Here is a 16,031-nt window from a genome sequence, read left to right as displayed (position 1 = left end):
GCAGCTCAATGATCTGCTGCCATCTAGTGGTGTGACTGAATGGCCGGCATCCTTCAAAATTGTATAGATACATTTTGCAATACGACCTTACGAATAATGCCCCGCCAAAAAAAAATTAAATCCACCCAGTTACTTACACGCCTGTTCCTTTCATCCGGTGGATAGTTTATGAAAAACAAAAGTGGTTAGCAACTAAGGCTACGTAAACAAGCATTGGCAAAGCCTGTAACTGTAGAGGGCTGTGTTTTTTTTGTAAGAACTGACAAAGCAAAACCCCAGTCTCGAGCGATTGTGAATAAGAAAGATTCTTCTGATGCGCGTTAATAGGTACCGCGAGAGAGGGATGAGAAAGAGGCTAAAGAGAAACAGGTAATAACAGTAGCGGTAGAAAGAGATGAGAACTGAGGTCAGAAGATGAGATGAAGATCTGAGACCCGAGGGAAGGAGAGAATGGTGATGTTAGGGTGCAGGGACATTGAAAAAGTGGGTCTAACGGCAACATAGTGGAATGAGAATGGGGTGAGCAGGAGAAAAAAGGAGGACCTCTGTGGATGCGGAAGCGAGGCATGTGGCAGCAGGAGAGAAATAAGCACACATGAATACAAAGTTGAGACTTCAGGCACAATAGACGAGTGTTAAAGACCTCAGTGTGCGAGGGAGTGTCAGAGGCCTGGTGTATAGAGAGACATGCAATAGAGGTTCTCAAGGGAGAGCTGAGGGCAAAAGAGTGAGTGTGCGATCTGGTGGCTTATAAGAAAGAGAGGCTGAAGCCCGACCGGCATGAGAAAGAGAACAAGACTCCGGGATGGATTAAGAGAAAGAGACGGAGGTATGGAGAGACAGACCCAATGATGTGAGAGAGAAGCCTGAAAATGGAAGAGAGAGATAGACTGACCACTGCGCATAATAAAAAGAGAAATAAGTTCATAGACATGGGGTTACAAGAGAGGGACAGAGACATGGTGACAAGATAGACAGGCAGCACACGGGCACGAGAGACTAGAGCAGGGCGGGTCCAGAGTGTCACACACAGTCTGCGTTCTTCTAGATTCATGTTTGCAATACAAGTGATGGTTCACAGACCACACATTTTCCCTAACAGCAATAGCACTTGAAACATGAAAGCTACGTTTCCATTAGACTAATTGCAAAATCAGTAGTATAAATGTGACCTGTGCTGAAAATACATGAGAGAATGTAGCTGATACTTCTAAAGAGTACGACTAAGCTAAGATTTATTTGGAATAAAACTACAAACTCAAGTACAGAAACACCTACTCGGCCGCACGACGGCAACATTCCTATGCAAGCACAGGAATCACTGCTCTGCTGGAACAGCCGCTTTCTGCAAGAAGTACTGAAACTATTTACTGACATCTGCTGCGAAATGAGATGGGGGCGTGGTCTCCGTGTCAATTCTAATTCTCGCTCTGTGGACAATTTGGAAGGTTTTTTAAAAGTGCTTCTAGAAACAGAATCTTCGCAGGAGAGAAATGATTTGAAAGTGGAAAACATTTTTCCCCACAATACATCTTGCAGGTCATTTACACTAACCGAGTATCAGCTTGGATGCCAACGTGCAACAGTACAGGTGCCATAGGCAGAGGTAAGACCGGGATGCTGTAATAACTGCTTTCTGGTATCATCCATTAAGACTGTTTTTTGTGGATACATCGAAGTTCAATTGTAATATGAGCGAAGTTGCAGCTCTTATGGAACATGATTTTGCATTGGTATGCTACGCAGCACCAGATGAAACAAGCATTTGCAATGCAATTGATCTCGCATTTAAGTGTTAATAGCTTAAATTCTCTCAAATGTGAGACCTATTGGGTTGCAAATATTGTTTCTTTCCAAGAGCCCATGCGGCGCTTGCACTTAATAGAGGTCACGCCCCTTTCTTTAGACGTGCCGCTTCTAAAGAAAGGGGCATGGCCTCTATTAAGTGCAAGCGCAGCATGGGGCGCTTGGAAACAACTCACAAAAACAAATTGTCAAGCAATAGGTGTCACATTTGCGAGAGATTAAGCTATTGTCCTTTACAATGCCAATAGCTCAAACTCTCTTAAATGCAAGACCTATGGCATTGCAAAGAGGTGTCCGCCACTGTCCTGGCTGCTTCAAAAGTGGTAGCGTGCATGGCACACTGACTTTTGCTGCATAGCACGCTGTCCCTGCAGTAAGACAAAACTCACTAAAGAAATAGTGCTTACAGACTAAATAACACAGACGGTGTAACAACAGAAGTAAAAGGGCCAGTCCTAATGGGAGGTTATAAATGAAGACAAGGCGCTACTAAGGAGGGACTAACAAGCCGATTACTGAATCAGAAGCCAGCATTTACAAAGGACAAAGACAAAAGCCTATGAAAAATATGGGCTGAGTGGGCGGAGCTTCAAGTGCATACTCTAATACAGCATACTTTGCAGGGCTGCGCATGTGCTGCCCAAGCTTGACCTAAAAAGTTATACTGAGGCAATTTTACTTTAGAACATTCCCTTCAATAGAGGAAACAACACATCCCTGCAGTGAGGGGGGCAAACGAGAGCGCAAGTGATCAGAAGTGAGCTGACAGCTGCCGGGTCTCACCCCCAAAACAATTACATAGTCAAAGCGATTGCTTCCCAGCATCATCTTCAGCAGGAAGAGACAGCCACCGCCTGCTGTCTAAGGGACCAAATAGAGTGTCATTGGTCCAATGCTTTATTTGAGCTAGTGGAGACTGGTACTTACTTTTCCTTAACATACTTTAATCCAGAGCAAGAGAGAGAAAAACACAGAAGCGGAAAGAAATAGTAAAAGAAAGATAGGGGGAAGCCGAAATTAAATATAACCTACAGGAGAAGTGGCAGGGGATAGTGGGGAGCTCTGCTCTTATCCATCCTTTCAGTTCTACTCCAGTCTTATGAATGAAATCATGGCGGTACCGATCCTGTCCTTTCTTGGGCAGGATCGGTACTTTAGTTCTTGGGAACTAAACAGCCCCTGTCATTAAAGGGCTATCCTGTCACTTGCGACTGTTGCAGCACATGCACGTGTTTCCAAACCTGCTCTGCTGACGCTGGCCACCTTACTTCGCCAAGTTAGTCCAGCAACCAAAATCGGTAGAAGGCCAATGGAAGCATGTTGTGATTCATTCAATACAGTAATCACGCTTTTCTCATTACAGTAGTAAATTCGACAGGGTCAAGTGCTGTACGTTTACCTGGCTTTTTGGTTGCAGACCCGGCCACTAACCTTCCCAGCTTAAGTAACCCAAGAGAGAGAACTGACAAGATAAAGCTTTTTCATAGTTTGATTTGTAACTTTTTTGTAAGCATTTCATTTACTTGGCTGGCATCCATTTTGTGAATTGCTTTCAACCTTGGTATGGGGAAGTGGTATCAGAGGATGGCCTGAAGTGCAGTGTTCAGATTTATTACAGCAGCAAAAGAATAAAGTAAAAAAGTACATTCCTTTTTTCACTGAAATTCAACCTTGTCCTCTCTAACTGTACTGCTCTTTTTAACCTACAGACGCCTTTGCAGGAATCTTGTGTTTGTGGTTCTTATATTGGATGCAGTGTGCACCATGGGGGACCTTGGACCACGCTGTGCACTAGGGTGGTATTTATATGGTCATGTCAGGAAATGTCTTTGCTGACATGCTGGTTGCTCTGTTCAGGTGATGAAAGCAAACACAAGGAGATGGGCGGAGTGCTGAACCTTTTCAGACACTCACCCCCAGTCACAGATCTGAGTTGAATCCGTCATCGTTCCCTGGAGCGGAAACAAGCATCCTGGGACCAGTTTCGGAGTTTGGACACCTTTATGATGACCTAAAATGGTAACATAAAAGCCGAAGATAATCCAGCCCCTTGCCTACATAAATCTGAGTACTAGATGAAGCAGGTACTTGATCGCTAGAGCAGCCCAAATGGTCCGCCATGGAGCCACCTCCCAGCAAGAAAACAATGAGTGTCGATCCTAATTAGGGCATCATTTATATTTCCTATATCAGTAGTGTCACTGGCAATCCAGAGGATCTGCTGCAAGCTCAATACTTTACAACCAATCAGAAATGTTATGCTCCCACCAACTCTTCACACCCTGCTTACTATTATAATTAACTGAAAGGATATGGAAGAGGACAAACTCTAAAGCAAACCATAGGAAACCAAAGCTTAAATCCGTTCTAAGCTTTTCAATCGTAAAGTCAGTTGTGCGATGATAGCCTTCATGGATGGCAATACATCATCCTTCTAAGTGGCCAAGGAAGACAATAACCTGAAAAACATGGCAAAAATGTATTTTCTAACGGTGTCTCCTAGAGAAGAAATAGAGTGCCAGACGCTGAACCTCTGTAAGGAATCAGCAGAGCAGGCAATGTTGATGGCCTGGTATCACTGAGGTGTCAAGCATGGCTTAAGTCTTGAGGCAGGAGGTACAAGGTATGAATATGAACCCTTTCACCCCCTTTTGAGTGTCAGAAACATATGCATCAATGGGTGAGGTGCTTCAGCAGTACACGGCGGCCATTATCACATCTAAGCCACTGATTTCCATCTAGACTGGAACAACCAAATTACAGAATTCCGTTCAGCAGGACAAACATAGGCAGGCAAAGATTCCCTTTCCATCCAGCCTCCTGCAGTCTGCTCTACCGTAGTCCCTTCCTTGCGTCTAAGCTTGCTGTTATAGCAGCGGTGAAGTTGCAATGTTTTAATTACTTCACTGTACTTGACATAGATTTTCTGGTGCAGTCCCTTCTGTTGCACAGCTTCCATATTGATGGGTCCATTTTTTCAACTTCTTATTGAATGAACTGTCCTCTGAAAGCAACACATATCTCAGAAAAGTTCTGGATGGGTTAGCTTGACCTTTTGAAGCCAAAAGGGATGACGGTCCATTTCTCTGGTGTGGACGAGTGCAAGAGCTCTGCTCTGCTGCAAGCACAGCATTTCCCCCCCACTGTCCACCTTAGGGGGTCACTCATTTTCAAAGCAATGGCTGTCTGTGCCCTTACCTTTTTATCAAGCCTGTAGCTTGTCGTCTTTGTATGCCTTTTTGAATTTCCAAGTAATTTTCCTGTGCAAGATCTGGTTTACATTTATTACCTGGTGGTCATTTTGATGGCCTTTGTGAAAACCTTGATCATAGGTGTGCTGCTAAATGAGGGGCTTTCCATAATGCCCAGGTTTCTTTCCCTCTGCTTTTGCAGATATATCCTCGGTTTCTGCATCTACGTACCCTTTGGCTCGGTTGAGGATACATGTTCATTTTATGCTCTTTACCATCAAATTACCAGAACTCCCTTTGGGATGACACTGCCATTCCCACAGTGAGCAGTAACGGGAGAGAAACAGAGGACCGAATCCTGATTTTGAATTCCTTTGTGAATGATGCCTTTGCCTTTCTGAGCTTGAAGGAACTACAGACTTCCTACAAGAAGTAAGACATGCTCGCTCTATATTTCTGAGCATGAAACTTCAGAGGTATCATTTCTTGACCTGATAGGGCTATCCAAGCAAGGTTTTCTTTTCATTTTCCTTGACCCAATACACCAACATGCAATTCTGACTTCCCTCTGTTGCCCCTGCCCCCAACAGATTGAAAATCATAGTTTACTAAGACAGGAGGGAGTTTTTCTCTCTGCTTTCAGAAATGTATGAAAGCCACCATCAGCCCCCGGGTCCTATTAGTTGTCAAATAAAACGTCATATTCCCCCCTTTCAGCTTCACGTTTTTTGGCAGTGGATGTTATGTTGATTTGTATAGCACGTTAATCACCTGAGAGGGTATCCGGGCGCTTGGGCAAGATGTGTGTGTGTGGTCACAAGATGCCTATATGAAGAGCCAGGTGAGGAGTCTCTGATGCTTTGGGTGAAATGTAGGCGAATGAGCAACCTCCAGTTTTGCATTTGCTGATGCAGGGATTGTGTGAGAGTGAGGCAGAGCATAGGTGTCTCGTGGGTTGGTGAAAGTGTATGTAGCTCTTCAGGTACTGGTCCTGTGTTGTAGAGGGCGTTGGCAGTGGATCGGCGCCACACTGCTGCTACCTAGCAGAGGCAAAAGAAAATGATAATTAAGTAATGTTAATATTATTTTCTTTTTCACGGTTACCTCTGCTGAGTAGCCGAATCACATGGAGGGGCCATCTTCCTGAGCTTCAGGAGGAGTTGTGGGCACTACTAAGTGCACATGACAGTTTGGCTTGCCGTTTTAGGGTGGCCAAACCGCCATTCGGGCTTAGCATTTCTCCATTCAGCTGTGTTGTACAGCCGGGTGGAGAAAAGCCACAGGCTCCCAGTCCCTGTCTGAGCACCGAACCACGGTGTTCAACCAATCCCAGCGCTTCTCTCATGCTGGGAATAGCATTTCCAGCATGAAAGCAACACTGGGTTTGGCATCTGGGAGCCTGCACGGTGCAGAGCGGCGCAGCGTGAGGTAAGTCTTTTTTAAATATATATATATATATATATATATATATATATATATATATCTCCAGCTCCAGAGTGTACCAAAATCTCGAGGCACTCCCGGGCGGGTGCCGTTTCGCGTCGGTACTGACGCGTGTATATGGCAGCTCCAATAGTTTCCTTTTTTCAACAAACGATAACGCACTCACGGGTGTTATGCAGCAATAGTTTTAATCAGCCACGGACAAAAAACAGACGCGTTTCAGTCCTAAAAGTCCTTCGTCAGTGTTTACATTTCCGTGTCTTTCCGACACATTATATACACCTTACTTCCTGTCAATGAAATGAATGATGGACACTTCAATAACATCGCAACCGGCGGCCATTTCGTAGTGGTTTCTTCACAAACGATAGCACAATTTAAAGTGTTATTTCAACATTATACCATTGCCGGTTTAACCAGACTCGATCTTGCTGTGTTTCAGCATATCACCGGCAAGCTCTTCCTTTTCTTCTCCTTATATCTTTGTAACTTTTCTTATACCTTTAAATCTTTCCTCTCTCACTTCTCCATTCTATCAATATATGTAACGGAATATTATTCTATTTTGACCCATGTACAAAATTAGGTTTATTAACTAACTCATCAAGATGAAATTGAAGGGGAGTTTAAGGTCAAATGCGATGGCATTAGCTGATTTATGGCTAAATCATGAGATTTGTAAATGTTGCATTTTGATTGAAATGAGATAACAAAAGGGTGTTTTGTTAACACATTGCGGTGCTGCTGTCATTACATTAGTTGGTGACGTGCCGATACACGGCGAGATTACCTCTTTTTTCACCGACAGGGGACGAGATATCCCATTTATGGGTTTTAAGAGTGCCTACTAGCACATATAATAAGAGCCCCGTGTAATTTATAGATGATTGCACTGTCTTAATATGGTATTTTTATGGTGTTGATACAATCGGATTATAAACCGATTGTAAAATTGCAACTTGTGACATAGAGCTTGCCGGTGATATGCTGATACACAGCAAGATCGAGTCTGGTTAGACCGGCAATGGTATAATGTTGAAACACGTGGTAGCACATGGCAAACAAAATGGCTGGCAGAAATACAAAATGGATTCCACTAAACGGACAAGATAGCCTCTAAATACAGGATGGCTTCTGCAAATGCTAACCCAATCGCTGCCAAATTACAACACCGCCACCAACCAGAAGAGCACGAAAGAGTGTCAGCTGCGCACAGTCATGCACAGTTTTGTTTCCCTGTGGTCATTTATTCCCACAAGTGACCGCACATTGAAAAAAAGCTCAAGTCGACGTTCCTTTTCACCGATCAGAGGGAAGAATATCTGTGACTTGAGGTTCTTAATAATATAGCTTTAGCTTGGGCACCACTGGTTGTTCGTTAGAAGTCCCTGATCTATGACTTCAGAAAACAAGTGTCAGCACTTTACTGTCCTGTTGCTAAAGTCAGTCTCTATCACTGAAGATTTTTTTTTACCTGTGGCATAAAGGAGAGGGATCCTTTTTTTACAAACAACACAAGAGCCATAGTATGTGTTAGTAGGCAAGAAGAGCCTCATTACATTTCAATATGCCGGTGTGCTACGCAGGTGCAAGCAAGTGTGTTTCCTACTTTTCTGCGCATGTTGCCTAGATTCAGAACCATACAAAATAACAATGGAGGAAAATAGGGAAAGATTCCCGGGGTACTGAATCCATCCTCTATCCTATTAAATAGTGTTATTTAGGGATTGTGGTCCTGAAGAAAGTCAAAGAAACACCTTGGATTTATGAGAGGGGCTAAACACATGTTAACCTTGTCCACAGGTTGAATCATACCACCAGTTTATTTTTTTAATCCTACCAATTGGCATCCATTAATAAATACAGTTACCAGTTGTTCTATGTCCCTCATACTCTTAATTCACCTTTTTGAGTGCGTCGCTTCCGAAGGAGTCCTTTATTCGTAAGGTTGAGCCTGTTCTTGTCCACACCCATGGCCACGAGCGAGGAGTATGCCATATGAAGGAGCCTGCCACCCAAGGGTGGGTAGGGGCTCAGTGTCTTCTAAAGACGATTCTCAACAATCAACTGAGTTAAAGGTTTTAGAGGTGCACATGAGATCTAGCCTAAGCCAAGTCAGTTGACACGTTTAGTATATGTGCCCCCTCTCCTATGGTATTTCATGTTGGTTACATTGGTTTCAGAACCTCAAAGCGCACTAATTTTGTAAGCTGTTACACATACTACAAAAATTGGCAAGTTATGGGTCATATATTATTGTGTTTGGGAAATTCAAATTATTAATCCTTAGAGTTAGCTGTTAATTTGTATGTGTTCGATAGACTGAGCTGGGCAGTTTGTATATGTGTGACTCTAAATTCCTTCAGAATTCAAGCGTTTCATCTTGAGTTCTTCTGATGCAGGGTAGCGCCTTCATGACCTTATGTTGGGTTTTCAGATCTTATGGCAGGAACTATTATGTAGTGTTTTCTTCCTTTCCAGGCTGTGCTCCTCTCTCACCCAGGGTACAGTGCTTCACACCTCCCTTGCATCAGTTAGCCTAGTCACATGGGCTCTGAACTGACGCCGACTTGAATGAGAATAAGCTGTTAGTTCAATATACAATTAGGAAGCCTGTGTGAAGAGAGTATAAGAATAGGTACCTGTGCTGCACTTCTCCATCGAGGTCTAAGGATGGGAGTCCGCTGGTCCTGACATACGCTCTGAGGCTTGATTGAGGCTCACATTCTGATGCCTGCACTATACTAGTTCCCAATCCATAGTTCCACAAGCGACACCAGGAACATAAGCCTTCCTAGCCTGATCCTGCATGTACCTGTTAAAACACATGTGTTTTGGGAACAAACTCTGTTTAATCTCTAAACTGCTTTCTCGTTTCAGCGGTTAAGTTTGGCCGTATGTCAAAGAAGCAGAGGGATAGTTTGTATGCCGAGGTACAGAAGCACAGAATGCAACAGCAACAGCGAGACCACCAACAGCAGCCCGGAGAAGCAGAGCCGCTTACCCCAACATACATCTCGCCCGGTGGTCTGACAGAGCTCCACGACGACCTCAGTAATTATATCGAGGGGCACACGCCTGATGGGGGCAAGACAGACTCTGCTGTGAGCAGCTTCTACTTGGACATACAGCCATCCCCCGACCAGTCAGGACTGGATATCAATGGCATCAAACCAGAACCCATTTGCGACTACTCGCCAGCATCTGGCTTCTTCCCATACTGCTCTTTTACAAATGGAGAGACCTCGCCAACGGTGTCTATGGCAGAACTAGGTAAATACACCATAACACATGTCCAACCTAATTCTGGCTGGCAGCAGAAATAATTAGTGGCAACACAAAGATTTTATAAATCAAAGCTGCATTGTCTTCCCGCGAGGCGAAAAGGAGTGCATCAGTGTTTATTCTGTAGGTATGCTCAGGTGTAAAATTCAAAAACAACAGTTGAAGGACAGAATTCAGAACAATGTCATACATTCACCCCAGTACAGAGATCTGGGTCTAAATCCATAGTTTTTTGCTCACCATGCCATTCCAATTTGAACAGGTATGCTCAGGTGTACACTTGCCTTTTTACAAGTTCCATATTTTGTGCTTGCTTTTCTACTTTTGTTTGGAAATCTGAATAACATAATAAACTAATTTAAGAACAGCAAGGACACTTGCTTCCTTGATCAATAAGCTAATTCATCTACAGTCTCCCTACTTCTCCAGAGGGATTCCTGGTTATCTTGAAAAAATGCCTTATTTTCCTAATATACTCATTACTCTGATCATAATTATGATCTTATGTTTAACTAAAATTCATTTGTTCCCTTGTGTTACTTTTGAGGTGTTTGTCTTCCACACCACACATTGGACTCCATTAAAACGGTTTGTTATAATAAAGTTGCCCTTTACATCAAATGCAATTACTTCCTTTATTAAAAAAAAACTACAATTAAAAAACAAAGAACTGTATTGTTCTTCCATTGACGTGTACATACGTGTAAAGAGAGAAATTGGAAAACCCGTTCTAAATTTCCAATCCCAAGCAATAAATTCTACTTGAAATACCCAGCCCTGTTATGGCCTATACTCTTTGAACAAACTTTGACTGCAACAGAACCATAAACGCTGATATTGGATCGAGTTGGGCACGTATCTGGATGGTTGGGCCGTCATCTAACTCCGAAGGTTGGACACGCTTTGGCAGTAGCATCCTTGAGGTAATCTTGTCAGGTGCTCTGCTTTCTGAAGGGATCAAGTACCAGAGCAATGATGGTTCCCATCCTATGGAGATGCAGCTGTTGGTAGTGCGGGATATCAAGGGCCTGTACTGGTATGCACATGCCTTAGACATGGCCTCCAGGCTCTTTCTTCTGGTACAGACAGGTGTATCCTTGGGGGAGAGTCAATCTGAAGTAGTGTGGACCAGCATTATGGGTCAAGAAGCAGTGTAAGGGATGACTTAGGCATATTTGTGTGCCTGTTAGGACCGTGACTCTACCTTTTTCATGACGAAAGAATACTAGAATTGCAGTTGCTGCACAGTAGCTCTCAATTTGACGTTCATATATTATTTTCATAACTTGAATATTTACACATCACTATCTACAAAAAAGCATAAAATAGTTAATTATTTAAAGCACCCTTTGGCCTCAATTATTGTCTGGCAGCTTATCGAACCTAGAAGTGCCACTTATCGAACTTTGTGCTCTAAATGGAGACATACACCTTGACCAATCACTTAGTACACAGACTGCTTGACTCAATACGTGTGAGTTGTCTACCATATGACAAGAGTACTGCAAGACTGACTGCTCAGCTCAAACATGAAATTCCCAACAATTACCTATCTGCTGTGGTCTGTCATGATACAAGACTATGCCTACCGGTATTTAGTTGAAACTAAACATTTCTAATAATTAGCTTCCGAAATGTCAATTGGCATTTCAATTTAAACCGTTAAATACCAGAACTCTGACTACTCCAACATGGACAACTTACATGCGGTCTGTGACTGGGGCCATTAGGGGTAGGCTGCGAGATTGCTTGATGCAGCTGGAGGAAGGGCGGGTACAGTGAGCAGGAGTAGGAGAGGTGGGGAACCTTGCTCCTCCTCCTTCTAGAGAAGGCGCACGGTGAGGAAGACTTACAGGTGCAGTGGGCGAGGATCATAGTCAATTCCATACCTGTTCATGTTGGTACCAGGCAGGCACTGTCTGTTTTTGGTGATGCCCTGCCATGCCTGTTGAGTTCAGTGCCTGGGCAGGCCTTTACATTGTGATGAAGGTGGGAGCTAGGTGAAGCTTTGCTCTACAGCCCCATGGGGGAAGGGGGGTGGGGGGTCATGCCTGCTGGGTTTGGCACCCCAGGAGGCCTTGGTATCTTGAAAAAATGGCACAGATTGTGCGGAAAAAGCTAGGGCTAGGCTTACCAGCCTCACGGGTGCCAGACGTGCTGGGCTTGACAACTAAGCGTGTCTTTCTCTTGTGATGAGGAAAATGATAATGCAATTGGTAAGCAGTGATAAACGATTGGTTTGATGCTTGTCGGTGGTGGTGGCAATAATAGTCCAGTTGAAGCTGTGAAGGCAGTGTAGTTGGACGAAGCTCTGCGTATCAAGTATCAGTAAAAGAGGAGGCAGTCAGGATGTGAAATGAATCAGTACTAAGTGGGAGGTAGGTGGAAGGGGGGCCAGCATGCAAACATTGTAGTGAGAGATTTGTAACCACACTGGTTTACAGTATGTTCTCGTCAGTATGCTGCCAATTTCCAGTCACACACGTTCTTCATGGATGGGATGATGGTCTGCAGAGCAGATTTGTTTCTTACGGTTGGTGTTTGCTCTTGAGCTTCATTTGTAGGCATTGTGCTGTATTGTTTTGGAGTGATGATTTATGGCCTTTTCGTATCGGCCATAATCTGCTGCCATTTAACTTTCTCATTTGAAAGCACTTCCTCCCCTGCCTTTCACTTACTGGCTGCCTGTGTTTCAGACATCAGTGCTTCAGCAGTGCACATTGCTTCCTGGTCTGAGTTTGTGATATCTTATGGAAAGGAGGGATGAAGTGGGATTAATGGTGTAGTGCTCACAAGACCTGCTGTGGTGTTTCTTTCTCTTATTTAACCCACAAGCTGAGAGCAGGGCGACTTGTCCAAATCGATAGAATGCAGTGGAGGGGATTCCGGTAGCAGCATGGAATACAGACACCGAATCAGGGCTGAGACAGGGCATTTAGAAACAACATGCCCCTCTACACCCCCAACTTTTAGCAACTACACTAAAATAATAAAGGAAGTACCCTATTCACACACAAGCAATTAACAATACGTTGTATAAGAGTCAATATACATTGTACAGAGCAACAAAGCAACAGAATATTTGGGGATCTCCTGTAGAAAGTGATCCCATGAAATTCTTTATTTTGTAAGACAACCAGCCGACACGTGTTTCATCGCTTATGCGAATCCTCAGGGCTGAATGTGGCTGTGTCGAGCATGGAGGTCGCTCTGTCGGTGATACTTCCAACCCAGCAGGGCCTGTGACCTTAGTTGAGTGTATCAGGGATGTGGAGTCCACACCCTGTGTCAAGGAGTAGGCGTTTCCTGTAAGGAATCCCAATAGTAAACGTAATTGTGTGGTCAGGAACACGGCGACCCGGGAGTACGCGGCATCACTACGTTCGAGTATATTGGATATTTACTGCAGAACTTCGCTCTCTATTGAGTGCACACACGACTCCCGGGCTCTGCACGACTTTACCACAATCTGGGGAATCGCGAGATTTACACGGTTCTTCTGCCCATCAATTACTTTTACTATTGGGATTCCTTACAGGAAACGCCTACTCCTTGACAAATGGTGTGGACTCCACATCCCTGATACACTCAACTAAGGTCACGGGCCGTGCTGGGTCGGAAGTATCACCGACAGAGCGACCTCTATGCTCGACACAGCCACATTCAGCCCTGAGGATTCTCATAAGTGATGTAACACGTGTCGGCTGGCTGTCTTACAAAATAAAGAATTTCATCGGATCACTTTCTACAGGAGATCCCCAAATATTCTGTTGCTTTGCTGCTCTGTACATTGTATATTGACTCTTATACAACTTATTGTTAATTGTTTGTGTGTGCATAGGGTACTTCCTTTATTCAATTAGTTGGTAGACTTGTTTACTAACTGCCGAGTGGTTCTAAGGGTTGTCCACTACCCAGTTGCACCACCTCCACACAGCACGCTACTTTATCTATGCGCCTACTGATGGCCGCGTGCCCTTTGCTCATCTGACACCTAAAACCTTTTAGGCTTGGCTTCTACACTAAAAATAATATTGAAAGTTAAATGCTATAATAGCTCCTCTTTCACCTATTCAACAATGTGGCTGACCCACTTCTCTGCCATTTCAGAAAGGCCAAAAGCCCTGGCAGGAAGCACAGGTAAATCAGGGGAGTAAAGTCGAAGGAGGCAAGCGCGGTAAAGAAGCTGCCCACCAAATAGGCTTTCTGCGAGAAATCTGCAATTTCAGGTTGCACGGACGCGTCAGTTCTTTTGCTTCTACTTCAGTGTTTTCTTTCTCTTTACAGAACATCTTGCTCAGAATATTTCTAAGTCACACATGGAAACGTGTCAGTACTTGAGAGAAGAGCTGCAACAAATAACATGGCAGACGTTTTTGCAGGAAGAAATAGAAAACTATCAAAGCAAGGTACAGTTGTAGGTGAATGTTTGCTGCCTTTTTTTTCCCTCTTTCAGGTAGTGGTTTCCTAGTAAACGCACAACGGTACACTTATCCCCAGTGAGCTGTCCCATAAGACATGTCACTTTTTTATTTTGTTGCAGTATCTCTTTAGTAATTTATTAATTTATATGCTAATTAAATACAGATGTAGTTTTCAATTTAACAATGCAACACAAAGCGATCTTCTGTCAAAGGGAAGAGTGTGCGCCCTTCAGTAAGCCTTGCAGCTAAAATAATCCAGAAATCAGTCAAAATGAGTTCAAATGCCCCCTCCCCCATCCCCATGCAGCACAAGAATACTAAATAAGGGGCTGTTTTAATTTATCAACGTTTCCCCTTTATTACAGCACCGGGAGGTGATGTGGCAGTTGTGTGCGGTGAAAATAACGGAGGCCATTCAGTATGTGGTGGAGTTCGCCAAGCGCATTGACGGCTTCATGGAGCTTTGTCAGAATGATCAGATTGTGCTTCTGAAAGCTGGTATGAGATCTAGACCCTAAGTATTGGATATTGCTCTTTATCTAGGGAGTGACTGTTCTAACAGAATATAGTAAATTGTTTGGATTCTGTCCATTTCTAGGGACATGCTTTGAAGGGATTTTATAAGTGCATCAACATTTGTGAAACTTTTATTTCTCAAACATAGCTGTTATACATTTTAAGGGTTGGATTTGTGCATGCAGGGCAGCTGCAGGACATGATCATTTTGTTCCTCCTGAGCTTCCATGCAGCTAAGAAGTGACGTGATGACGGTGGGTTCTCCTTCATTGCAGATTGTATGCCAAAAGACATATAGATGACTAAGTGGCTGATGCAAGTCTTCGATTCGGGAGGCAACCTTTTCACCGATCCCCGTATTCCTAATAATCCATCTTCATTAAAACTTTAACATTAAGTGCACATCAAAATATTGAACTTGATTTTCTTTCCCAAAACAGTGGCATTCCCATTATGATGTGCAAAAACCTCTCAGCCCATACATCCACCATCTCAACAGTCTGGTACTTATAGTGAGAGAAGATTTAGTAATTACCAAACTGTCTCCAAATTCTTTGCAATCGTGTCAGCTGTTACGGAAGGACTCCCATGCCTTTATCCAGAACGTCATAAACAAATCAGATTGAGTAAATGTCTGCCATGGCAGAACGGTGGTGGTGGGGTAAGTATTGAGGAGCATATTAGAACTAGGCAAATAATGCAGACAAGAAATAAACAGATAAAAAAGAATTGGCAAAGCCAATAGGTCTGGCTTGAGTTTTGAGTCCAGACTAAAACATGAAAAAAATGCTGCATCAAGAAAATAACCGTAACAATGTGTTTTTAGTGTGCAATTAATTTTATTTGCACTGAATCTGATTCTAAAAACTGTACCTTGAATCTGTTTGTACTGAATTTGAGTTTATATCTGTAGTGGTCCCAGCGCAGTTACATTGAACACAACACTTTAATAGTAATATAATCCTACCTTTTAATCTTTGCAGTAGTCAGATTTTTAATAAGGGGGTGAATTATACACAGGTAGTGAAACGATAGATGGAAGAGTGGAGATTCTGAGCACAGTGTGGCATCATTTTGGAGCTACAGCGCTCGAATGTACAATTTAACAAGGAAGATGAGTCTTCAACTCCTATATTTGCATGGGCACAGTGCAGACACACGCCCAGTGGGTGCACCAAATAAGTGCCTAAGGCAAGCCCGTCCGCAGCCAGCTACAGCCAGCACCACCCACAATGCTGGTTTAGCCATCATTGGACACCCCAGATTTGTCTATACATCGTCCACATTAAAAGGCATGGGGGGTCCTAAAGCTTGTTCCCTTTACTCCTAGATAGTGTAGGCCCTATTTTCGGTGCCCAATGTATAT

At 43.5% G+C, this 16,031-nt stretch overlaps 1 protein-coding gene across 1 annotated transcript in view; it reads left to right on the top strand.

Annotated features, from left to right (window-relative positions):
- Positions 1 to 16,031, top strand: part of RORA (RAR related orphan receptor A) — a 245,817-nt gene that overhangs the window by 190,504 nt on the left and 39,282 nt on the right. Inside the window, exons 4-6 of the mRNA XM_086955808.1 lie at positions 9,321 to 9,713; positions 14,013 to 14,134; positions 14,515 to 14,647. Coding sequence (XP_086811934.1) covers positions 9,321 to 9,713; positions 14,013 to 14,134; positions 14,515 to 14,647 — 648 coding nt within the window. The remainder of the gene's footprint in view (positions 1 to 9,320; positions 9,714 to 14,012; positions 14,135 to 14,514; positions 14,648 to 16,031) is intronic.

This window comes from Lissotriton vulgaris, chromosome 2_1 (genome assembly GCF_964263255.1).
Source record: "Lissotriton vulgaris chromosome 2_1, aLisVul1.2, whole genome shotgun sequence".
In the NCBI taxonomy this organism is placed as follows: domain Eukaryota; kingdom Metazoa; phylum Chordata; class Amphibia; order Caudata; family Salamandridae; genus Lissotriton; species Lissotriton vulgaris.
The sequence above is the reverse complement of the archived record's forward strand: the minus strand, read 5'-3'. Positions and strand labels throughout refer to the sequence as shown.